At 33.3% G+C, this 27,500-nt stretch overlaps 1 protein-coding gene and 1 long non-coding RNA gene across 2 annotated transcripts in view; one reads left to right on the forward strand and one right to left on the reverse strand.

Annotated features, from left to right (window-relative positions):
* The window catches only part of LOC137658180 (uncharacterized), a 193,251-nt gene that overhangs the window by 46,543 nt on the left and 119,208 nt on the right, over positions 1 to 27,500 (forward strand). The gene's annotated exons all lie outside the window — the stretch shown is intronic.
* LOC137658542 (ras-like GTP-binding protein RhoL) overlaps positions 1 to 27,500 on the reverse strand; it is a 55,094-nt gene that overhangs the window by 46 nt on the left and 27,548 nt on the right. Inside the window, exons 3-5 of the mRNA XM_068393388.1 lie at positions 21,725 to 21,871; positions 3,202 to 3,322; positions 1 to 2,124 (exon numbers count right to left, since the gene is read on the reverse strand). The exon at positions 1 to 2,124 is cut by the window's left edge and continues 46 nt beyond it. Coding sequence (XP_068249489.1) covers positions 1,919 to 2,124; positions 3,202 to 3,322; positions 21,725 to 21,871 — 474 coding nt within the window. The 3' untranslated portion in view covers positions 1 to 1,918. The remainder of the gene's footprint in view (positions 2,125 to 3,201; positions 3,323 to 21,724; positions 21,872 to 27,500) is intronic.

Here is a 27,500-nt window from a genome sequence, read left to right on the forward strand (position 1 = left end):
TAAACCTAGATTTGAATTAGCCAAATGATTCTTTTACACAGCACTTAAAATCATGATGTTAATGAACCAAATGTAAAGTATTATAAGGAACTGTATGGAAATAGGTTTCTGAGAATTTTTAATTATTTTTTAGCAGAGTTTCATGATATGAAAATGTCTACATGATCTTTAAAATTAACCTGAAATTGATAGGAATGATCCTTACGGTAATGAAGCGCTGATAGTTTTAGTTAAGAATATAGTAAAATTAGACTTATTGTGAATTATACACTTTTGGGAGGTATTATCATTTCATATGATAATAAGATATTCAGTAGTAGGACTGGAAAATGGGATATGTAATAGAAAAAAATTCTTTTAGAAATTAGTGGTTAAACTAATCCCAATCGTATTGCCCTCGTAATGTTTTTCCCCGTGAATATTATAAAAAAAGTTTTACCATTGTTTGGATATTCCAAGCGATTTATTTTTGTGTGTGTGAAAGTTAGCTATTTCTACCAATGGTTTGATGAATAGTTTAATTTATTCATATTTGTAAACTTTTCCACCAAATCTAGCTAGGGCTATGTAATAACCCTCCTAGTTCGGAACAGCATAGTATAGTAGATACTAGAATGACAACGAAGTTTGCAGGAAGAACAAAGTAGTTTATATTGAATATTTTGTGGAATTACTAATATTAATACAGTAGAGATTTCCGATGAATTCCCATTTTCTGAATATTTTTGTTTGACTGATAGAAGAATTTTTCAGAAATACATCAGCTCGTCTTTATACATGGGAGCGTCTTGCCTAACACAACGTTTAATATTTTTTTTTCTGATCTTGATCAAAATTTCATTTGGATGTCATAACTATTTACAAGTTAACTGTTAGGACTTGGGATGACAGAAAGTTATATTTACTGTGATTAAATACACTCAATATTAGGCTATGGGTTTTCGCTTTATTTTCGTCATTGTGTTAAAGTAAACTAATTTGTAATAAGAGGACAGAGAAAATAATTTACCAGTGTGCAACAGTGACCTAATATGTCAATTTTTAAATAAATAGCTTTTCGATACTCTTACAAGTGTTGCTAGAGAAATATCAACATTTGATTTTTGTATTGTAACGTCTTTCTATTTTTCTAAATTTGAATTTAATGAATAATAATAGTGATAATAAAAACGATTAGAATAGGAAATCTGATAGTCTCAAATTTGATAAAAATCTTTGCTTACATGTTTCTAAAATAAAAAGGTCATACTTTCTATGTAAACGAAATTTATGAAAAATTAGATGTCCTCTGAATTTAGTTTTTGAATTCCAATAGTGATCTATGGTTTTTCCAATTAAAATATTGGTCAAGGTTTTTTTTTTTTTTTTATATAGTAACGATGAAGAAATATGCCTTGTAGGTCACCCACTCCTTAATCTAATTTCTTCACATAAATATTTTATTTTATTTTTGCTTGGTATATTGGTACTTACACGATGCTTGAAGTGTCGAAGGTCATATTACTCTTTTTTTATGATTTACAAGTAACATTTTGAACATTAACGCTTGTAGTTCATTATTAAGGAGCACTTAGTGTGTTATTATAAACCCGGGTTTTCATGTCTCAAGTATTGGTTCTCAGTGAATTTCACGTATCGTAAAATACCGAGGTTTTTTGTGGCCTAGTAAATATTTCATATAACACAATCAGGGATATACTAATTAGCGTGTTCATGCCGTGATTAATGTATTACACAATGAAATGTAATAATGTAACGTGTTCATGCCGTGATTGATGTATTACACAATGAAATGTAATAATGTATCACATAATTAATTGTAATTAACGTATCCCATGCTTAAATGAACGGAATAAGTTCTCAGTGACTGATTGACAACCGTGTGACTGGGTGGGAATCATTCGTGGTCCAATTAGATTTATAGCAGAACGCAGCTGAATTCCTTCTTGTGATTTTGCTCTGTGGCCAGAACGGCTTCCACGAAGACTTGCTTTAGGTTTTTCATTTCCTTGGCTGAACATTCCACATATCCTGACATCTTGAGCGACTTGGCCGCCTTCTTTCCTTCTGCGGTCTTAACAATGTTGTCGTTGACTGATGATTCTCTTAGGTCTGTTTTTGTCCCTGCGGTAGAATTCGTTTGTTAAGTGATGACAAAATTTCCACGAGGTACAGTTTGACATACAAATTCCTGGCCCACCTCGCTCTGAGGAAGTGCACCTAGCCACACCTTTACTACGCGGCGAGTTCCTTTGTTTAGCTTACTCCACCACCTCTATTTTCTTTCCCTACAGATCTTTTTGGTTACTCACTGCGCGCAGTAACGGTGAGACAAGGTGCAATTCATCAGAGGGAGGTCGACCTTGGACTCCTGTGTCCAACTGTACTGTACATCAATGTAGAGTGGCTCTTTACTCAAGGAATTATCTACCGTTGCTTATTTGTTGGTTCTTTTACAATTACATACAATGGCTTGTAACAACGTTTGCATTTTATTTTAAGTGCTATGATATTTGACGCCGAATTATGGTCATGCCCTTTACCTATTTTAAAGTAGAATATGGATTGGTTACCACGTTCTTCAAGTTTTTACTTTATAAGTTTTAATTAAAGATAAATAACATATACGTTTGACTTGTATAAATAAGTGATTATGTGTAATTAAATGATGAATATCATATCTTTGATCAAAAGTTTAAACCAATTGAAAGCGTAATAACTTAGAATCACTTCCTGGAGATTTTCCTGTATCGGGACTAATTGATTAACTGATTAGCCCAAAAACCTAAAAATCGGAACTTTAAAAAAAATTGTCAATGTTCAGAAACTAGTTACTTAATAGTTACAGTTAGATACAGGAGTTCCAATTACTGTACATCTCTCTTAACGGACGTGCACCCTGTCACACCCGTACGGAGCGGAGAGTTCCTGAGTGTAGCCCTGCAGGCCGCTGATGCTATCTATCCCTTCACTATCTGTTAAGTTACTCGCCACGAGGTAAGAGTGTGACACGATGCATTTCCTTAGAGCGTGGTGTGCCAGAAATTTGCGAGTTGAACTGTACCTATGGTCATACAATTGTTATTAGTTCCGTTTGAATGACTTTCAAGCCCGTTTTATCTATTTGTCGTTGTTTCTGTTAGAAAGCTCAAATTTAGGCATTTTATTTGGTTCTCACAGATTCTATTCTGGAATACTAACCAACTAAGACAACAGGAACGTTGTCGCCACATTCCTTTCGTACTTCCGGCAGCCAAACCCGTCGAACGTTGTCTAGGGAGTTGGGGTTGTCAACGCTGAAGCATACCAAGAATACACTGGCCTGCAAAGAAAGATTTTTTTTTTTTATTCAAATATGAAGATACTCTGTAGGATATTCAGGTATAGGATATACTTTTAGCTTCGGTAGATTTTGTAGAAACTTTAGCGACACAATGAGCTTAAATATGAAGGTATTTTGTAGGATATTGAGGGAGATATATTTTTAACTTCAGTAGATTTTGTAAAAACTTATTTTTAACTAGTAGATTTTGTAAAAACTTCTAGCGACACATGACCAAAACTCACTGCTATTCTTTGTAACCAACTTCTGAGTATTGTTTGTGATTCATTTTGTTCGTATGTTTTGTTATTTGATGCTTTTCATACTTCAGGTAATAAGTTTAATTTGTTTTTACGTCTGCATACACTGAATTGTTACTGAAAAAAAATATCTTCCTAACATTGCTTGGCCCCAAAATGCATATTTTGAAGTAGATGAAATTATTTATGTTGAAATTGCAGTGTTGACAGTGTTGAAGCCGTATTGTATTAAGATTCAAATTTTAGTCCGATTTTAGAGCTCCCTCAATTAGTTTAGTATCTACTATTATAACCGAATGAATTCTAGAATTTTTTTTTTTTGGTGGGGGGGGGGGGGCTCACTACGGGATGAAGTAATACATTAAAATGATAAATCACGACAGTAGTATTTGCGACATGAAAAATTTATATGGCTGCTTCTGTACTATATTCTTGAAATAAATGTGTGGGTTGGTGAATTTTGCGACTTCTATATTAACTTAAAAACTCTTTTTGCATTATATAATACCATTTTTTTCCTGTGAAATTTTCGCTCCTATGTTTTAGACTTATGAATAAAGAGATTTGTTTTGCCTGAAGATAAAAATTTTTTTTCCCGAGAACAGTAATTTACTCACAGTAGACCAAGAGTGTTTTTATAAGTAATACAAACGAGATTGAAATTTTGAATTAATTTAGACACTGAAAACAATGCTCAGAGTTGGTGTTACTATTTCAATAAGATTTTGGTTTTTATGAGACGAACGTCTTTGGTAAAAGGGTTTTGAACATTAGTTAAAATGTCTTTGGATGAGTATTCGCTGCTTCTTTAAGTTATTTATTTGCTTTCCTGGAATTTCTGTTATAATACAGGTGTGTAAAGGATTTTTAGGTTTTTATTTTGGCTGTTATTATGGACTTTATTTGTCAACTGGTTAGCATTTTGCTGTAGCTCATTTTTAATTTAGTTTTGATACCAGATTCCTGGAAAGGTCTTTATTTTGATTGACCTTATCCCTTGAATATAGAATTACATGGAGGACCTAGATTTTATTCTTTCATTGTAACACGCAGTTTCTCTCAATCAGCATCATGGAAATTCGAATTCCATTCAGTTGCATAATACCCTTCCTGGAATCCAGTCAAAGGAAATTGAAAGCTCTTGTTTCCAGAAAATTGATTGGCTGAATAGGTTTCCAAAATTTAATTGCATTTCAGGATTTCATGATAATGGAACCATTTCTGTAATATCAATCTATGGTTATCTTATTTGTATAAACAAAAAGAAAAAAGAATAGATGTTGGTGGAATTAGGGAGGAAGATATAGTTGCATTAGAACTGACCGAAGACAACGGTAAGAAATGTACTAATGGACCCCCCCTTTGTAAACTAAATAGCTTATGAACTACGGTTTTGTGAAGTTTCTTTTGTTAAAAACACATACACACATGTATATATATATATATATATATATATATATATATATATATACACACACACATATATATATATATATATATATATATATATATATATATATATATATATATATATATATATATATATATATGAATGGGTGAATGTATGTATTCCCGAACTCATCACGCCTTATCCCTTTAACGTGCTTTGCACCGTAAAAAACAATACAACGAATACTGCGATATTCATGTTCTAATTAATGATTTGTGGATAAAACCAGTGTATTAATTATCCATAACATAGGACAAGCCGTACACCTATAGTGAATTTTTACCATTAGCGTGTCGAATTCCTCTCCACAATGCGTTGTTCACAACTATTTTGTACACGCTTGCTTTCGTGGATGTTGAGGCCCATCCTTTACAGTAGTTCTTTCATGAAAATATCCAGCCATTTCTAAGACATCATTTCCTCCTCCCTCTATCCTCCATTCTGTGCACAGGACTCAACCATTTTAACCCTCGCAAATCTATCCATAAGCTCACACTTACCTGGACACTTTTTCCCCTCTTTTTTTATGGATACCTCCATGTTTTCTCTAAATGTCACTTCTTTTGTGACAAACCGTGCAAATGGTAAATTATCCTTACAGCTTCTATCTTTTCATTTCATTTGAATGCAGCACCCATACTTTATTTCATTAAAGAGTTTATAACGTATTCCCTTCATACACCAAGCACCCTTTTGTTGACATTTTACTACCAGATGTGCTTCCTTTATACTGTAACATCCCTTATCTCATGCTCCAGATATTTGCATGAATTTGCTGCTCACGGTTATTCTCGACTTTCTCCTTTTTCAACTAAAGAATCATTCACTCTTCTTTTATATGGGATTTCCAATCTGCAAGGATGAGCTATTCCACATTTTATTCCAATCCAAATCTTATTTCAATTTTGTTCTAACATCTATGACTGTTTCTCTCCCGTCTCACATCACTCCCACAAAGATATATAACCATGGAGATATTACATAAATTTATCTAAAGCCCATTTACCCACCAATGATGACACTCGAATTCTAGCACAGGCTTCATTTCCATATCATAAACACAATGTATGCTAAACACCCTCCACATTTACTCTCGATTATAACTTATGTTGTTAATACATCCATGTATGACGTATAAAGTGTATTCGTTTACTTTCAAACTTTTCATAAGTTGTTCATAACCAGACTTCTTTTTCAGAACCTACTTGGTTCTGATCCTATTTTACTTTTTCGAAAATACTGTTACATTCCTTTCCTGGTATACAAAATCATATTATACATTACAATCCTTAATTTCTGGTGCTAATTTTACCCTTACAGAGGATTGATTATCCCTCTCATCCAATCCGTTGGAACCTTTCCCTCATCCAGACATGCCTTGCACACCTTTTTCAATCATATCAGTTGTAATCTAGTATATTCTTGTTATCTTGATATTCTTCAACTTCTAGTAGCATTCACCATCTTATACTGACACCCATTCAACTTTTGCATCATTCAACTTTGTTTCTGTGTATTCCAAATTCAACCAACCTTTTAGGATGATTGTCATCAACTCTGATATCCACTGTATTTAGACGTCATCTCTTATTTGTATCGCCTATTTTGAGATCCATTTAATCGTTACATTTTCTCTGAATTTACTACGTTAGAGAACAAATTCCTAATATTCCAAAAATTCTTTTCTCACTTTCACCCTCTTTTTTTATAACTGGCTTTCTTTTTCTCTCTCACCTTCCTCTTGAACATATCCATCATTCTGGATTATTTTATACAATTTTCCATACGTTCTGAAAATACATACATACATACATACATATACCAAGGCACTTCCCCCAATTTTGGGGGGTAGCCGACATCAACAAATGAAACAAACACAAAAAAGGGGACCTCTACTCTCTACGTTCCTCCCAGCCTGACAAGGGACTCAACCGAGTTCAGCTGGTACTGCTAGGGTGCCCACCCTTCCCCGTTATCCACCACAGATGAAGCTTCATAATGCTGAATCCCCTACTGCTGCTACCTCCGCGGTCATCTAAGGCATCGGAGGAAGCAGCAGGGCCTACCAGAACTGCGTCACAATCGCTCGCCGTTCATTCCTATTTCTAGCACGCTCTCTTGTCTCTCTCACATCTATCCTCCTATCACCCAGAGCTTCCTTCACTCCATCCATCCACCCAAACCTTGGCCTTCCTCTTGTACTTCTCCCATCAACTCTTGCATTCATCACCTTCTTTAGCAGACAGCCATTTTCCATTCTCTCAACATGGCCAAACAACACATTCATATCCACTCTAGCTGCTAACTCATTTCTTACACCCGTTCTCACTCTCACCACTTCGTTCCTAACCCTATCTACTCGAGATACACCAGCCATACTCCTTAGACACTTCATCTCAAACACATTCAATTTCTGTCTCTCCATCACTTTTATTCCCCACAACTCTGATATATACATCACAGTTGGTACAATCACATTCTCATATAGAACTCTTTACATTCATGCCCAACCCTCTATTTTTTACTACTCCCTTAACTGCCCCCAACACTTTGCAACCTTCATTCACTCTCTGACCTACATCTGCTTCCACTCCACCATTTGCTGCAGCAACAGACCCCAAGTACTTAAACTGATTCACCTCCTCAAGTAACTCTCCATTCAACATGACATTCAACCTTGCACCACCTTCCCTTCTCGTACATCTCATAACCTTACTCTTACCCACATTAACTCTCAACTTCCTTCTCTCACACACACTTCCAAATTCTGTCACTAATCGGCCAAGCTTATCTTCTGTGTCTGCAACCAGTACAGTATCATCCGCAAACAAAAACTGATTTACCTCCCATTCATGGTCATTCTCGTCTACCAGTTTTAATCCTCGTCCAAGCACTCGAGCATTCACCTCTCTCACCACTCCATCAACATACAAGTTAAACAACCACGGTGACATCACACATCCCTGTCTCAGCCCCACTCTTACCGGAAACCAATCACTCACTTTGAAAATGTAATTTTAAAATTGCGTTTTTTCCTTCTTTGAACGCTTAATTTTGATATCTCACGACTTACTGTCTTTATTCTTAATTCTCTTCCCACACTCATCACAAACCAAAATATTCCTCTAGCTATTCTATGAAACTATCCTAGAATTTTACACATACACTTTACACGAACCTTCAACTGCATTGTCTGCATTCGTAGTCCATATTTTATACATTGTCTATATGTTCCCATTACTTCCTTGATATCAAATTCACGTGTTTTAAATACTCCTCCAGATATATTTTAAAACTTCTGATACAAATACGACCTCGGTTTACTTCTACTTCAGCCTCAGCCAGACAATGATCAGATATAAATCCAACGTCCATTTGTCTAATCTTTACAATCATCAACTTCTTTCAGCTATTCAACAATCGAATAATCTAACTTTACTCCTTTCTGGAATATATATATATATATATATATATATATATATATACACATAAATTATACTATACATATACACATTTTATAGATATATAAATTTGTATTTATATGTTTATATATATATTAGATATATATTACACCCCCCCACACACACATATATATATATATGTATATATATATATATATATATATATATATATATATATATATATATATATATATATACTTAGTCTTTGTGTGCTCTCGTAATTCACTTGGATAGCTGATCCGCCTGGAAATGTTGCATTTAAGTTCTAATGTTCGAGTTTCAAATTATGTATCTGGTAATTAGACAGTTGAGGTAGGTAGCGGGCAGTGATATGCATGAGATATCTATGTCTATATGAATGCACGGTTGGATTTAGTCAACTCTGCATTTTTCACGTAACCACGACGGAATATTTTAAATGATCGAAATTAAGTCAAATATATAAATTCATTATTAAAGGGATTCTACCTTAAACAATTTTTCCAGGCCATTTTTTCCAATGCATTTAACTTTACGTGTTGGATTTATAGACTGAAAGCGATGAATTTATTACCTGGGGAATTCATTAAAAGAATTTATATTCAACACTTCGGGTACCTTTTCTGAAATATGCTATTCTGAGTCTCATATTATTATTATTATTATTATTATTATTATTATTATTATTATTATCATTATTATTATTATAATTATTATTATTATTATTATTATTGTTGTTATTATTATTATTATTGTTATTATTATTATTATTATTATTATTATTATTATTATTATTATTCAAATCAAAGCAATGCAATATGAGTATTATAGTTTGCTATACCGCAACAAATGATTCCCCTAAAGAAAGGAAATATGAATACTATGAAGAACTGCAGAGGATAATAGATGAGATCCCTGAGAGAGATATGGAAATTGTGATTGGTGACTTCAATGCCAAAGTTGGAAGAAATAATCAAGAGATAGAGAATGTGATGGATGTCGAGGGTCCTGGCGAAGATGCAAATGAAAATGGAGCACATTTCATATGTTTCTGTTCAGCATACAATCTTGTCATTGGAGGTACTCTGTTCCAACATAAGAACATCCATAAGTATACATGGACTTCACCATGTGGCAATTACAAAAGTCAGATAGATCACATTGCCATTAATAAAGAGAGAAGGAGGACTCGGAGAAATGTAAGAAGCTATAGAGGTGCAGATATTGATAGTGATCACCAGCTCTTCATTGCCACACTGATATTAAATTTGAAAGCACCCAACAGAAAGATAGATAGAATACCTAGGTTTGACACAACTAAGCTTCTAGACTCTAGAGGAAGAGCACAGAGAAACATTTGCAATTGAATGTAGGAATCGATTTGCAGTCTTAGAGACTTTAAGAGACGAAGAACAGACAATTAATGAAGAATGGTGTGATATTAAGAACATTCATCAGTCAGTTGGTAGTGAAGTCTTGGGACAAACAGTTACAAGGAGAAAGCCATGGATATCGAATGATACTTGGGATACTATAAAAAGGAGACTAAGACAGAAATTGATTGTTGAAAGTTTTCGAGGAAGTAATGAAAATTACAAGGTAGAGCATGCTAAGTATTCCAGTATTGACAGCGAGGTCAAAAGAAAAGCCAGCAAGGACTGGAGAAAGTATTTAGACAGTAAAGCAGATGAGGCTGACAAAGCTATGAATTCATAAAATGGCTATGGTGTGAGAATTGCTCATAGGATTATTAATGAAATCTCGACTGGGGCAAAGAAGAAGCATATACCTATCAAAAAGAGAGATGGCTCTGTTATAGCAACAGAAGATAAAGAAAGACAACGATGGATGGAACAATTTAGTGAGGTTATGAATAGAACATATGAAGAGAATAATTTGATTGATATACCTGAAGCTGATGAAGACCTTGATGTGCCCATGAATGAATTCAGTGTGTTTGAAGTCGAAGCTATCCTCAAAAAACTAAAAAGATGGAAAGCCCCTGGATACGATGGAATAACTGCCGAGAGAATATTGGCCGAAAATGAAGTGACTCGAAGACTACTTATGAGATTATTTAGAAAGTGGCATGAAGAGGCAAAACCTGATGAATAGGACTTAGGAGTGTTGGTGAAATTAGCTAAAAAGGGAGACCTGACTGATTTCAATAATTACAGAGGCATAACACTTACGTCAGTCGTTATGAAAATATATAGTATGCTTATCCTTAAGAGACTGGAGAGGAAGATTGATGAAAAGCTGAGATATTAACAAGCAGGATTTAGAAAAGGTAGAAGTTGCACTGACCAAATTTTCATTTTGAGACGTGTTGTACAGCAATGCGTAGAATATAGGAATCCCCTTTTGATGGTATTTGTGGATTATGAAAAAGCCTTTGATAATTTGCACTGGCCAGTTTTGTGGAGGGTCCTGCATTATTATGGAATTCCTCTTGAATATGTAAGTTTTATTAAGTCTGTTCATGAGCATAGCAAGTGCAAAGTTAATGTTCATGGAGTCTTATCAAGTGAGTTTCCAGTGAAGAGCGGAGCACTCCAAAGGAATGTTGTCACTTATATTGTTTATCCTCCTCATGGACTTTGTAATGTGTAGAACAGTCAGAGATGGTGGAGAAGGATTGGACTGTATTGGTGATAGGGAATTTAGCAGACCTTGAGTATGCTGATGATGCTATCCTTCTTAGCAGAACACCACAGGATTTGCAATGCTTGCTTACCAGAATGCATGAAATATCACACGAGGTTAGGCTGAAGATAAATAGAAGAAAGACAGATGATGAGAACGGAGTATGCAATGGAAGATGAAATATTGGAAGGAGAAAGGATTAATGAGGTAGAATCATTTAAGTATTTAGGGACAATGATCTCCAATACACGGTCTTTAGAATTAGAGTTTAGTGAACGATTGAAAAAACAAATCAGACAATGGCTAGGTTAAGTAAAATTTGGAAATCAAATAGCCTAAAATTTCATATGAAAATCAGACTATATATCAGTTGAGTGATATCGGTGTTACTCTATGGACATGAGTCATGATATGACAATGAAGCAATTCCCAGTAGATTTAGTAGATTAGAAAATAAAGCCCTCAGAAGGATATTGTGAGTTAAATGGCAGGACAGGATTAGAAATGAAACTATAAGAGAGATTACTCGAGTACCATATGTGGATGAGATCATGATGAGGGGTTGATGGAGATTGTTTGGGCATGCTCTTCGCACTCCCCGTAGTTCACCAAACGTTTAACTGGGCTCCACAAGGCACTAGAAGAATCGGAAGACCCAGGCCTACATGGCTTCGTAATATAAAGCGCAAAGTAGGAGATGATGAATGGAGAAGTATTGAATTAAAAGCTCAAGACAGACACGACTGGCGAAGTCTAACCGAGGATCTTTGCGTAAATAGGCGTAGGAGGAGGTGATTATTATTATTATTATTATTATTATTATTATTACCTAAGCTACAACCTTAGTTGGAGAAACAGGATGCTATAAGCCCAAGTGCTCAAACAGGAAAATTAGACCAGTGAGGAAAGGAAATAAGGAAATAAACTATATGAGAATTAATGAACAATTGTAATAAAATATTTTAGCAACAGTTACAACATTAACACCGACATTTCATATATAAATTGTAAAAGGAGACTTATGTCAGCTTGTTCAGCATGAAAACATTAGCTGCAACTTTAAACTTTTTAAGTTATACCCATTCAACTGCCCGATTAGGAAGATCATTCCACAACTTGGTCACAGTAGGAATAAAACAACTTCCAGAATACTGTAATATTGAGCCTCTTAATGGAGAAGGCTTGGCTATCAGAATTAACTGCATACCTAGTATTACGAACAGGATGGAACTGTCCGGGAATATCTAATGTAAAAGATAGTCAGAATTATGAAAAATCTTATGGAACATGCATAATGAACCAATTAAACGATGGTGCAGGAGATAAATATCTAGATCTAGAATAAGAAATTTAATAGACCGTAAGTTCCTGTCCAACAAATTAAGATTGGAATCAGCAGCTGAAGACCAGGCTGGAGAACAATTCTTGAAACAAGGTAGAATGAAAAAATAAAACTTCAGAATAGATTCATCACCGAAGAACATCTTCTTGCCAACTTGTGGAAAATAACAATAACTTTGGTGAAGAAATCTTCAGTCTTTTAAAAAAAAAAAAAAAAACTGGAGAATCAACCATACTTGTTATAACGCCAGGAGTCAGTGTAAACGAGGTCCAAGCTGTTACCAGACCTGTGATTTGCTTCACTTATGATTTGCTCACAGCCTGATTTAGACACAAATTCCAAAGCTCTTAAGCCATGGCGATCAGTATGAGATAGATAATTTAACCACTACCTATGGCGAGCATTGAAGTTGAAATAAAAAAAAAAAAAAAAAAAAAAGGCCTTTCTGTCGTCGTCTTGCATCTTAGCCATAATGGTAAAAAGATAATCGAAGATTGAACGATCCAGGCCTTTCTGTCGTCTTCTTGCATCTTTGCCATAATTGTAAAAAAAATAATCGAAGATTGAACGACTCAGGCTTGGATTGCGGTAGGTCGAACACAAATGAAAGTTGTTATGGCCGCCACAAACTTTTATTACCTGAATCTCATGACATATGCATTCATAGTTGGACATGTGAGAAGCAGGGTACTTGGTCCTTATATACAACATCATTCCCATTGTCCTAGGAATGGCATCCTGTTTCAAAATTATTGGTTTCTTAAACGCTGTTATAAGGACCTCAGACGAGTGCCTCATCAGAAACCAAAATTTCTGAGCACAAAAGAATATCATGCTGTAAGGACGCAACTGTAAGGTCTTGAATATTTACATGCAGACCACGAATATTGTAAAACAGTAGATCTAGGATGTACTGGTCCCGGATTTCGCTCAATGTCTCTAGATAGGATAATGATTAATGGCAATAAAAAAAGATATTTATAAACTAAATTAACAATAATGATAAAAACAATATGTACATAATATACCTATAAATACAGTACACACATGCATACATACATACTGTGTATATGTATATCTTTACACATATACTCATTAAATATCCTCATCTCTTCCTATGCCTATTGACGCAAAAGGCCTCGGTTAGATTTCGCCAGTCGTATTTTTAAATCAGAATTTTTAAATTCATCATATGCTTCACGCTTTATAGTCCTCAAGCATGTAGGCGTGGGTCTTCCAACTCTTTTAGTGCCTTGTGGAGCCTAGTTGAAAGTTTGGTGAACTAATCTCTCTTGGGGGGTGCAAAGAGCATGTCCAAACTATCCATCTACCCCTCACCATGATCTCGTCCACATATGGTACTCAGGTAATCTCTCATAGTTTCATATCTAATCCTGTCCTTCCATTTACTCCCAATATTCTTCTCAAGGCTTTGTTCTCAAATCTGTTGGATATTGTTTCATCTTCATACCATGACTCATGTCCATACAGTAACAGCGTTCTCACTGAACTGATATGTAGCCTGATTTTCATATGTAATTTCAGGCGATTTGATTTCCAAATTTTACTTAAACTATCCATTGTCTGATTTGCTTTTTTAAATCTTTCATTAAACTCCAATTTTAAAGATCCTGTATTAGAAATCATAGTTCCTAAATATTTAAATGATTCCGCCACATGAATCCTTTCTCCTTCCAATGGTATTTCATTCTCCATTGGATATTCCGTTTTCATCATCTCTCTCTTTCTTCTATTTATCTTGAGCCTAACCTCATGTGATATTTCATGCATTCTGGTTAATAAGCTTTGCAAGTACTGCGGTGTTCTGCTGATAAGAACAGCGTCCGCATGCTCTAGATCAGATAATTTCCTGTTACCAAACCAGTCCAATCCTTCTCCACCATCCCCAACTGTTCTATGCATTACAAAATCCCTGTGGAGGATAAGCAACATAGGTGACAACACATTCCAAATGTTCACTGGAAATACATCTTATAGGACTCCAGTAACATTAACTTTGCACTTGCTATGCTCATGAACAGACTTAATTAAATTTACATATTTAAGAGGAACTCCATAATAACGCAGGACTCTCCACAAAATTGGCCGGTGCACACCATTTTATATATATATAATATATATATATATATATATATATATATATATATATATATATATATATATGTGTGTGTATATATATATATATATATATATATATATATATATATATATATATATATATATATATATATATATATACACACGCACTCAATTAGTGGGTGTATACTTACACTTTTAATGTATGTATGAATCTTCACAGCCACTTAAACTCGGTTACACCTGCACCTATTATTGTTAAGTAAATTGACGTCTAAGTATACTTTTGAAATAATTGGAACAAATAGATTTGGAATCGAACGAAAGGTCGAAACCTGCAAGAGTTAATTCCCTGAACAAGAACATTTAATTAAACAGTTCGTGTGAAATGGAAAGGCGAGAGAAGACATTTAAATATTGACTCACACTATTTTGTTTCATATTATTATTATTATTATTATTATTATTATTATTATTATTATTAAATGCTAAGCTACAACCCTAAATGGAAAAGTAGGATGCTACAAGCCCAGGGACTCCAACAGGGAAAATAGCTCAGTGAGGAGAGAAAACAAGGAAAAATAAAATATTTTAAGAACAGACATATTAAAACAAATATTTCCTACATAAACTATAAAAACTTTAACAAAAAAGAGGAAGAGAAATTAGAAAGGACAGTGTGCCCGAGTGTACCCTCAAGCAAGAGAACTTTAACCCAAGACAGTGGAAGACCATGGTACAATGGCTATGGCACAACCCAAGACTAGAGAACAATGGTTTGATTTAGGAGTGTCCTTCTCCTAGAAGAGCTGCTTACCATAGCTGAAGATTCTCTTCTACCCTTACCAAGAGGAAAGTGGCCACTGAACGATTACAGTGCAGTAGTTAACCTCTTGCGTGAAATAGAATTGTTTGGTAATCTCAGTGTTGTCAGGTGTATGAGGACAGAGGAGAATTTACAAAGAATAGGCCATAGTATTCGGTGTCTGTGTAGGCAAAGGGAAAGAACCGTAACCATAGAGAAGGATCTAATGTAGTACTGTCTGGCCAGTCAAGGGACCCCTTAACTCTAGCGGTAGTATCTCAACGGGTGGCTGGTGCCCTGGCTAACCTACTACTACATCATAATAGTTGTCTAAATTATTCGAAATATTGTTTAGTGTGAGTTATGCCGTATCTGAAGTCTTAAACTGGCCTTTTGTGCTTGATTTATTCATGTTTTCTTGTGTATTCTGACGAAGGAAATAACTTGAAACTATGTTTTATTAATATACTTGACTCGTCAAAGATGCCGTCTAAATACTTAGATAGATATGCACACTCTCACGTGCGCACAGACTGACTGATTCAATCGATTTAACCCCCTCCCCCTTTCATAACTACCACACGGCAGTTTAGGCAATTTGTGGGAGATTGTGCTTTCCGAGTGGTTACAGCTCATCATGACTAGAAAAAAATTACGTGTTTATATATATATATATATATATATATATATATATATATATATATATATATATATATATATATATATGGAGCCAGGCAATTGTTCATTATTATATAAGGGGAGATTAAAAGACTAACGTGATGATTTTACTTTTCAAATTAAAATTATTGTAATTTTTGAATGTCTAGGTTTTAACCTTTCCTTTAAAGATGGAGGGTGACAACGGATGTAATTATAAAGAGGATATAAAAGTATTTGAAACATTTATGTCTCTATGGAATGTAAGGGATGATAATTACCCGATATATAGCGATTTTGACATCGTTAAATTCTCAAGATCTACGTGGTCAAGTTTATCAATAGAAATTGGAATGGACGAAAATAATGTATTAATCCAAGGGGAAAGGAAAATGCCTTGAAAATAAGAATCGAGAAAGGGTTGAAAGATCAGCGTTTCAGTCGCATTATCAAAGGGAGAAAATGTTGCAGTTTTGAGTTATGAATTATTGATAGATTTTTGGCGTGATCTGAATCCCATGATATTTGAATGAAGTCTACAGTCTGAAGAGTCTGAAATGAAAATAAGTCTGCGGATGTAATCTCCTTTTTCATTTTAAAAAGACTATCTTTCTGACATCGATTGTATTTATTTTATTTCTTGTAGTTTTCCCCCAAATTCTTTGAGTACGGAAGAATTCTTGTTCTTTTTACATTCAAAATACTGTTACAACTTACATTATTATTATTATTATTATTATTATTATTGTTATTATTATTATTATTATTACTTGATAAGCTGCAACCTTAGTTGGAAAAGCAGAATCCTATAAGCCATGGGCCCCAACAGGGAAAATAGCCCAGTGATTAAAGGAAGCAATGAAAAATAAAGTATTTTAAGAACAGTAACAACTTTAAAATAAATACAGGATAGAATACTGTGCCCTCGAGCAAGAGAGCTCTAATCCAAGACAATGGAAGTCCATGGTACAGGGTCTAGGGCACTACCCAAGACTAGTGAACAATGGTTTGATTTTGGAGTGTCCTTCTCCTAGGAGAGCTGCTTACCACGGCTAAATACTCCTCTACCCTTACCAAGAGGAAAGTAGCCACTGAACAAATACAGTGCAGTAGTTAATCCCTTGGGTGAAGAAGAATTGTTTGGTAATCACAAGTGTTGTCAGGTGTATGAGGACAGAAGAGAGTCTGTAAAGAGTAGGCCAGACTGTTCTGTCTATGTGTAGGCAAGGGGAAAGTGAACCATAACCAGAGAGAAGGATCCAATGAAGTACTGTCTGGCCAGTCAAAGGACCCCCATAACTCTCTAGCGGTAGTATCTCATAATCAAGTATTCAGGTAACAATGTTTGTCAATTTAATTAATAGGTTTGAACTAATTGAAATAGAGAGGACGTAATTTCTACTAATATAAAGTATAAAGATTCTTATAAATTGCTACTCTAAAGAAAATTTTCGACCCAAAATTACCATTCTTGTGAATGTTGAATCTAGAGTACTCAAAATCTTCACGGTGTAAAAAAAAAAAAAAAAAAAAAAAAAATCGTTTTTCATGAAAACAGGCACTTTCAGAACAAATCAGCTTCAAAATATTGTGTCCTTTACTGGCGAATGACATTTCAAAGCTTTTATAAGATAAAATGTGTTTCATATTTTTTTTATTGTAATATATTTTCCTCCATCGCAAAAACAGCATCTATTGATGATATTTATAGAAGCCATTAATATGAAATGCTAGCTTTAATTTTGACTATATTTTGTTTCTCTTATGATGAGGCCCTAAATAGTCAATAGAAAAAAATCATTAAAATGTTTATTGATCAAAAAAGGTTTATTGATGTCATTAATCTCAGTGGGCAGTTCTTTTTTTCTTGTCATTCATAATGTATCAAGTACCCAATGTTAATTTTTTCCTAACTTTATAAAATTGTTTTTTTTTTTTTTTTTTTTGCTATTGGTATTATTTTTTTTATTTGGGTACATTTTATGTACTCTTTATCACGCTTTTTTTTTTTTTTTTTTTTTTTTTTTGGGGGGGGGGGGGGTACATTTTATGTACTCTTTATCACGCTTTAACCCGAGTGGTTGATGAATACAAACTTTTGAGTTTTGTTCTCGTTTTTTATGTTTGCTTTGCCAATATAGGATTTTGAATTTGTGCGGGAGGTTTATTTGTGTTTAGAGGATTCACAAAAAACGTTCCCGTTGTAATAGCAACCGCGGATTTTTCTTTTGTGGAAGTAGGGAAATTCACCCTTTTTCATTCGAAACCGTTATTTACAGATATCCAGTATTTCCATTTTCTTTATTTATTCTATTATTCATTATTTCAATAAAAAAGATTATTAAGATAGCTATTCAGAAGATAGCATTGAGTCTGTAAATGAACTTTACCTGTTATTACACGTAATAAATTGGTTTATTTTCTATTTCCGATGTGTTCTTTAGAAGGTTTTTGATGGATGTTGGCACTGACTACTTCAAGAGGAATGGGAAGCTAATATTGTTTACCTACTTTTGAATTTTTTCCAGATGCCCATACAGTATGTTCATACTACTGATGGTAATTGTGTAATGAAAATAATGAGAACAATAATAACAGTGGTATTCAATATGTGGTTGTAGTGCTGCACATTATTGTAGACAAATCTACAAATGGCTGTGGTATATCAAGGATATTTTTTTAATCCCTAGAAATTTATACGTCCATTTTCATGTTACAAGATAATTTAGTGGAGGAGAGACTTGGTTAGAAAAAATGAGAGAGAGAGAGAGAGAGAGAGAGAGAGAGAGAGAGAGAGAGAGAGAGAGAGAGAGAGAGAGAGAGAGAGAGAGAGAGAGAGAGAGAGTGTATGTGTGTGTGTGTGTGCTGCTTAGACCAAAGTGACGCTGCTTGGTAATTTGTTGGCAGGAATTACCTATGTAGTAAGAAATCTTTACGATAATGGTACACCTTCTTGGCACTAAAGTTGCACACGCGTCCGTGCATGCCTTACTACTATGTTGTTGTTTTTTTTTGTAATGCTTTTATAGATACAATTTTGGTCTGAAAATTGTCATTAATTAAGAAAGCACGCCGGAATGGAAAGTTATTTAAAAGATGTATTTTTATACTTTATATAGTGAAACTAATTATTTTCGTATTTCTATATCCAAAAACTTGTTTCTGATAAAAGGCCACTGTAGTAATTTAGAAAATTTTTAAAGTTTATATATATATATATATATATATATATATATATATGAATATATATATATATATATATATATATATATATATATATATATATATATTATATATATATATATATATTTATATATATATATATATATATATATATATATATATATATATATATATATATATATATATATATATATATATATATATATATATATATATATATATATATATATATATATATATATATATATATATATATATATATATATATATATACACGTTTGAGGCTGGAGGTGAGGATGGCAGGTTCATACTTCCCAAGATTTTCGGACATGATGTGTCGTACTATGCTAGTTATATTTTTAGATTTATTTCAGAAGAATGTCTTCTGAAAGCCATATATTTAACTTTTATAATTAAGTCTTCGCTTTTGTGGTTTTAATTGAATATTTGTTTATTCTTTATTTATGACAAATGATATCGGCGTCAGTGACCTTGAATGTCAGGACCTTGAATTTCAGGATGCCAGAAAACTTCAAATCATTCAATCAATCAATCACAGGTCCATTGCTCAGGCTTTGGCTGCCACTGGTGGTTTCAGTATCTAGGACGTGTGAAATGGCCAAATAGCCTGGACAGCTATTATACTTTTATAGATTAACGCAAAATCTATTACTAAGTTTGATTTACTTGAGAACCCTTATTTTAGTAAATACGGTTGATAAAGTTTTTTTATTTCATAATGTTTACTCTAATTATTGTTAAATAAATGGGTGTGCTCAGAAGTGTGAATGGTCGTTATCTCATTTTTCCATAATTTTTTTTTTTTTTATTAAATTTTTGAAACTAGTGAATGTTTCCTAGGTTTTCATTCTTGACCTTAGAAGAAATTAAGAACTTTGAAGTTACTGAAGATTCCAAAGTCATTAAAGGCAAAAGTGACAAATGCCTCATATGTTATTGAGTTACCTTGTGAGGAGGACCTGACATTAAACATGAAAATGCCAGAGAACTCCCATGTCATTGAAGTTGAATGGGAGTTTCTGCTTAGTTTAGCGGGTATGAAAATTATATTTACGACTTCAATAGTTATCGACTAGCCTTATATCCAGGTATTGATTTGGTATAATGTCACCTGATTTAGAATTTGAGAATGGAAGTTATAACAACTACCGTGGAAAGATAATTCTATTATTATTATTATAATTATTATTATTGACTGGCCAGACAGTACCACATTGGATCCCTCTCTCTGGTTACGGTTCATTTTCCTTTTACCTACACATACACCGAATAGTCTGGCCTATTCTTTACAGATTCTCCTTTGTCCTCATTCACCTGACAACACCGAGATTCCCAAAAAAACTTTTTTTTTCATCCAAGGGGTTAACTACTGCACTGTAATTGTTCAGTAGCTACTTTCCTCCTGGTAAGGGTAGAAGAGACTCTTTAGCTATGGTAAGCAGCTCTTCTATGGGAAGGACACTCCAAAATCAAACTTATGTTCTCTAGTCTTGGATAGTGCCATAGTCTGTGTACCATGGTCTCCCACTGTCTTTGGTTAGAGTTCTCTTGCTTTAGGGTACACTCGGGCACACTATTCTATCTAATTTCTCTTCCTCTTATTTTGTTGAAGTTTTTATAGTATGTAGGAAATATTTATTTTAGTGTCACTTAAAATATCTTATATTTTCTTGTTTCCTTCCCTCACTGGGCTTTTTCCCTGTTGGGGCCCCTTGGCTTATAGCAACATGTTTTTACAACTAGGGTTGTAGTTTAGCAAGTAATAATAATAATAATAACAATTATAATAATAACAATGATATTATTATTATTATTACTTTTGTTATTATTATTAGCTAAGCTACAATCCTATTTGGAAAAGCAGGATGCTATAAGCCCAAGGGTTCCAACAGGAAAAAATAGCCTAGTGAGTAAAGGAAACAAGGAAATAGAGAAGTGATGAACAATTAAAATAAATATTTCAAGAACAGAGAAATATTAGAATTAATCTTTTATATATAAACTTTAAAAACTTCAAAAAACAAGATGGAGAGAAATAAGCATAGAAAAGTGTGCCCGAGTGTACCCTTAAGTAAGAGAACTCTTCTTCAAGACATTGGAAGACTATGGTACAGAGGCTGTGACACTACGCAAGACTAGAAGAGAGTTATTTATGTTTGGAGTGTCCTTTTAGAAGAGTTGTTTTCTTCTTCTTCTTCTTCTTCTTATTATTATTATTATTATTATTATTATTGTTATGGTTATTAATATTATTATTTATTATTATTTATAATTATCATCATTATCATCACCAATATTATTATTATTATTATTATTATTATTATTATTATTATTATTGTTATGGTTATTAATATTATTATTTATTATTATTTATAATTATCATCATTATCATCACCAATATTATTATTATTATTATTATTATTATTATTATTATTATTATTATTTTTATGAAGATCACATAGACGAAAAATGTAGAATTTCTGGCATATCATACATCTTACCCCCTTGTAGCATAGAACCCGGCATCTGTCGAAGCCCTCTTGGCCAGCTGTGTCCCATAATGTGATGTTGTATTTTTTGCCGTTGACTTCAACGTCACCTGCGTAGTTCTCGAACACTGTTGGTGTGTATTGTTGATCGAACGCCCCCTGAAATAAAAACTAGTCGTAATAACGAGGATCACTAGTCTGAAGAACCCATTCACACAAACTATATATATATATATATATATATATATATATGTATATATATATATATATATATATATATATATACATATACATTTACATACATACACATACACAAAACAACAAATGCAAAATTTTTTTTCTCTGCAGGACAAAGGCCTCAGACATGTAATTATTCAAGCCTGGGGTTTGGGCAGTTTTCAATACCACGCTGGCCAGTACGGATTGGCGATGGTAAGGTACTTAAGTTTGATTTCTCAGAGCAAACCAATATATTATGGGTGGCCCTGACAAGTAGAACTTTGATTATCATGGCGATACATAAACACTTCCACCACGTTAAGGTATCCCCACGAAAAAGATATATATATATATATATATATATATATATATATATATATATATATATATATATATATATATATATATATATATATATATATATAATGTGTGTGTTTACATGTTTATGTTCACTAGTTTTCATGAAAATGTTTTTTGTTTTATGTCTAGAAGTTTATAATCATACTTTCTTTCATTTATGTTCCTACAAATTGTCGTTAGACGGTTTTATTCATATCTATTTAAAAATGTTTAGGTTGAAAACGCTTTCTCTCTCTCTTTCGTATGTGAGAAATTTTCAGGAATCATACATAATTAAACTAATTTGAAATAAAGAGAACGGTAGATTTTAGTAAAGTTCATAGGTATTTAATGTGTCTTACTCATCCATATTTCAAGACTTTTTTAATACAATTATTCATGATTTTAGTTATGACATAAAAATGCAAATGACAAAGGGTTTGAAAGTGTCCCCGGTGAGAGCTGTTATTCTGGACGTTGTTCATTAAATATTAATGATTGTGGCTGGTATAATTAACAGAATAAGAATAATAATATTTTCATTATAACATAGATAAATTATTTAACATTTAAAGCTCTTGTACCCGATTAGTATGAAGCTTCTGACGGTATTGGGAGTTCCAATTTGATTCTGAAGCGTGAGGACCAATTAAGTCAAGTGTTTATAAGCATTGCGAAGAGACATACATTTTCATGATGGATTTTATCGTTTTAATGTTTACGATGTCTTTTGAAAGCTTTTATTTAAACATGATTAATATATTTTATTGATGAAAAAATTAATTGGTAATACAAATCGTATGTGAATATTCTATTTAAACTGATTTACATATTATTAGTGCAGTTTATTTAAAGAACGTTCTCTCATCAAAGTTATTCTTATGAATTGTGTGCTAAGGATGTGTAGTTGTGGGAGCTTATATGTTTACTTGCTGATTTATCCGTAGCCATTACCTGGTCCCCCCTAATCCTAGGTTGGAGGGAGAGGTAACTTGGTCGCTGGTTATCCCTTTGGGGATTGTCCTGCTAACCAGGGTAATGTGAGTGTCCCTTGCCTTTGTCATTCATGAGTGACCTTTAAATCTTTAAACTTGTAAGCCTGGGCTAGACACAGATCTCTGAACTCTGGGGAAGGCCAAGAGTATGATAGAATGTGAGGACTTCCTCTGACATTTGTGGAATGTTACTCAACCTCTGCTTAAAACGGAGGAAACCTAAGCATTTTCTGTTTATCTGTTCAAAGGTCACATTTACAAAGGTTATCTAAAGCAGAGCATATTTTGGTTGGAAAATATATAGCCATTATATATATATGTATATATATTTGTTTCTATATATATATATATATATATATATATATATATATATATATATATATATATATATATATATATATATATATATACACACACAGTATGTATTTATGCATATGCATATAGTTATTGTATATGTTGTGTAAATATAGGTACTTATATATAATATATACATATATGATATGCTTTTTTTCCTCATAAGTCCCAAATTCTTTTTAATATCGAATTCACTCTGCCACGTGTTCACAGAACATAGATATTTTTTATAAGTACTCCTGTCAGAGCAAGAATTCGAACCTTTGACTGTACCAATTGGCTAGTTAACTGTCTGGTGTGCATTAAAGAAGATTTGATCGTTTTTTTTTTTTTCATGGAACATAAAACTTTCATAGTTGTTCTGCCATAGTTTTTTTTTTTTATCTTTTGTGTTGACCATTTCTTAGCAAGTAATTACCCCTGATAAACTTTTTCTTATCTTTCAAGTTCAAGCACTTTCAGTGGTCAATTTCTCTAGCTATTCTGTCATCAACAATTTCCATCATTTCCTTGAATATCATTTCGCCTTTCTTGCCTTTATAGTCTTTTTGATGTCTCTTCCCTTTGATGAGTAGCGCTTTCATGTCTCATTTCTCAACTGCGCAATTCTGGCTTTTCACTTCTTTTAAACTTGGGTACCAGTTTAATATTCTTATTTTTTTACGATCGTATTTTTTCTGAACTCATTACAAAATTAATTTCAGGGATGAATGTTGTTAAAGCCGATAAACATTTGTAAAAGGCCATATGGAACATAATGTAACTTTTGGTTTCAAGTCTTACTAAAAAAAAAATTTTCATTACAAAATTTTAAGTTGGCTTTCTGTAGGATTTCTAGTTACTGTATTATGTAATTGCAAATTTGATTTTTATTTTCAATTTTATCCTTGTTGGTTTTAACTGAGGTATATTTATTACTTGTTGCTATTATCAGAAGTTTTCTATATTTGCTTTTTCCTTATTCGTTTTTCCTTTGTTAACATGAGTTGTCCTTATTCTTTTTCTCTATGTTAACGTGGAAACATTTTTTGCATGTGAGGATTGTCGGCCAAATTTGTAATCTTTTGATTTTGTTTGATCTATTTTATTTATTTTATTGTTAATTTTGAGAATTGTTGCGCCTTAACTTCCAAGTAGTTCTAAAAAAAGTATCCTTCTCAAAGTATCCCCTTTCTTTATCCTGGCTTTGGTCGAGTATTTGTTTTTGAGTTTACAATTTTTAATTTTCTTCGTTTATTCATCATCATTTTAGTGCTGCCTCTATTTGTTTCCTTCCCGTTTGGGATTTAAACATAGTGATAAAGTTGACAAGAAAGCTGATTTTCTAGTGAAATACGAATTTCCACACTTTCAATAAAAGTAGCAATCCATTCCTGTGTCCTATATCATTTCGATTCTATATCATTCCAGATATATTCGATTTCGTCGCTGGCTTTTCAATTACTGATAAAAACCATACTTACGTGCCATCGGCTCAGGGGTCTTCAAGTTTATTCTTTTTGCAAGTGAATGATTAAACAAACCTTTATTTTGTGTATGATCACATCAATGAAATTGGGATTGAGATTTTTTCTTTCACTTTCTGTGTTCGTACATTTTGAATTTATGTATATTAACATTTTCTTTATCTTTTAACCGAATTCATACTTTACTGGATATTAATGTATCATTCTTAAGCAAGATTCAATCGGGTATAGCATGCTGGCATTTATTTATTCTACGAAATTGGCATCGGATATTTTTTAACTTGTAACCCTCTTTTTGACTGATTAAAAGTAGATTGCCTCATATTTTAAATGAGTTCAATTATAAATTTTCAGTCACATCAACAACTAGCAAGTGTACAAACAGGCAGTAATATTTGTTAGTAGTTTAAATTTTTAGAAATTATACTTATTGTTTGTGATTAAATTTCATCTAGGTTCCATTTTCTATCATTACAAAACTTGGTTTGTGTAGCCTGCATCAAATAACATACAGAGCATGACGCTCAGTTTTCAGACCCAAATCCGTCAAAGGAAAGTTGAAAAGAGCATTGTTTACCAATTGATTTTCGTTACTCGGCTGTCTGATTCCAGAGCTTACTGGACCGTATATTCAATTACCCCGTGGAAAGCGAATCAAACGTTGCCTAACACTTTTTTAACCTGGCCAAAATAAACTAAATTTTTAGCGAGTGTTGTGTAACACCCGAGTTTCTAAAGCTGGTTTTTGGATGTGTTGTCGTATTAGCGAAAATAGGAGACCTGACTGATTGCAATAATTACAGAGGCATAACACTTACGTCAGTTATGAAAATGTATAGTATTCTTATTCTAAAGAGACTGGAGACAAAGATTGATGAAAAGCTGAGAGATGAACAAGCAGGATTTAGAAAAGGTAGAAGTTGCACTGACCAAATTTTCATTTTGAGACATGTACAGCAATGCGTAGAATATAGAAATTCCCTTTTGAAGGCATTTGTGGACTATGAAAAAGCATTTGATAGTGTGCACCGGCCAATTTTGTGGATAGTCCTGCGTTATTATGGAATTCTTCTTAAATATGCAAATTTTATTAAGTCTGTTCATAAGCATATCAAGTGCAAATTTAATGAAAATGGAGTCTTATCAAATGAATTTCCAGTGAACAGCTGGGTACTCCAAGGGAATGTGTTGTCACCTAAGTTTTTTATCCCCATGGATTTTGTAATTCGTAGAACAGTCAGAGATGGTGGAGAAGGATTGAACTGGATTGGTGATGGGAATTTAGCAGACCTAGAGTATATTGATGATGCCATCCTTCTTAGCCGAACACCACAGGATTTACAATGCTTGCTCACCAGAATGCATGAAATGTCACACGAGGTTGGGCTGAAGATGAATAAAAGAAAGACAGATATGATGAGAACGGAGTATGCAATGGAAGAGGAAATATCATTGGAAGGAGAAAGAATTAATGAGGTAGAATCATTTAAGTATTTAGGAACTATGATCTCCAGTACAGGGACTTTAGAATTAGAGTTTAGTGAAAGATTGAAAAAAACAAATCAGACAATGGGTAGGTCAAGCGAAATATGGAAATCAAATCGCCTGAAATTACATATAAAAATTAGACTATATATCAGGTCAGTGAGATCTGTGTTACTGTATGGACATGAATCATGGTATGACAATGAAACAATATCCAATAGATTCAATAGAATTAAGAACATAGCCCTCAGAGGGACATTGGAAGTTGAATGGCAGGACAGGATTAGAAATGAAACTATAAGAGAGGTTACTCGAGTACCATATGTGGATGAGATCATGATGATGGGTAGATGGAGATGGTTTGGGCATGGTCTTCGCACTCCCCAAAAGAGAGTAGTTCACCAAACGTTCAGTTGGCACCAGAAAAGTTGGAAGACCCAGCCCTACATGGTTCAGGACTATGAAGCGCAAAGCAGATGATGAATGGATAAGTATTAAATTAAATGCTCAAGGTAGAGACGACTGGCGAAATCTAACCGAGGCCCTTTGCGTCAATAAGCATAAGAGGAGATGATGGTGATGTCGTATTAGAGCATAAATATAATACCCAAGAATGTTTTAGTTTTATCCTAGATTTTCCAATTAAGAACTTGTACTTACTAATTGTTCTGCAGTTTGTCGTTGTTAACCCCTTTTCGTATGCAAGAGTCACTTGTTTCTATGTGTGAACGTAATTTTTCCCGTTAAATAAAAGTACAGTCCCAGAAATAATTGCAAAGATGGAATCCTCATCAGTGTGCAATTTATAGATTGTTGTGTGATTCTTTTTTAAATTAATACTTAATATTTAAGCACAAATTGGTATGATTATTTGATATCTTTTTATCCTTAATAAAAATCCATTTGCAACTGAAAGATTGACAGATCTAA

Source organism: Palaemon carinicauda, chromosome 19 (genome assembly GCF_036898095.1).
Source record: "Palaemon carinicauda isolate YSFRI2023 chromosome 19, ASM3689809v2, whole genome shotgun sequence".
Classification (NCBI taxonomy): domain Eukaryota; kingdom Metazoa; phylum Arthropoda; class Malacostraca; order Decapoda; family Palaemonidae; genus Palaemon; species Palaemon carinicauda.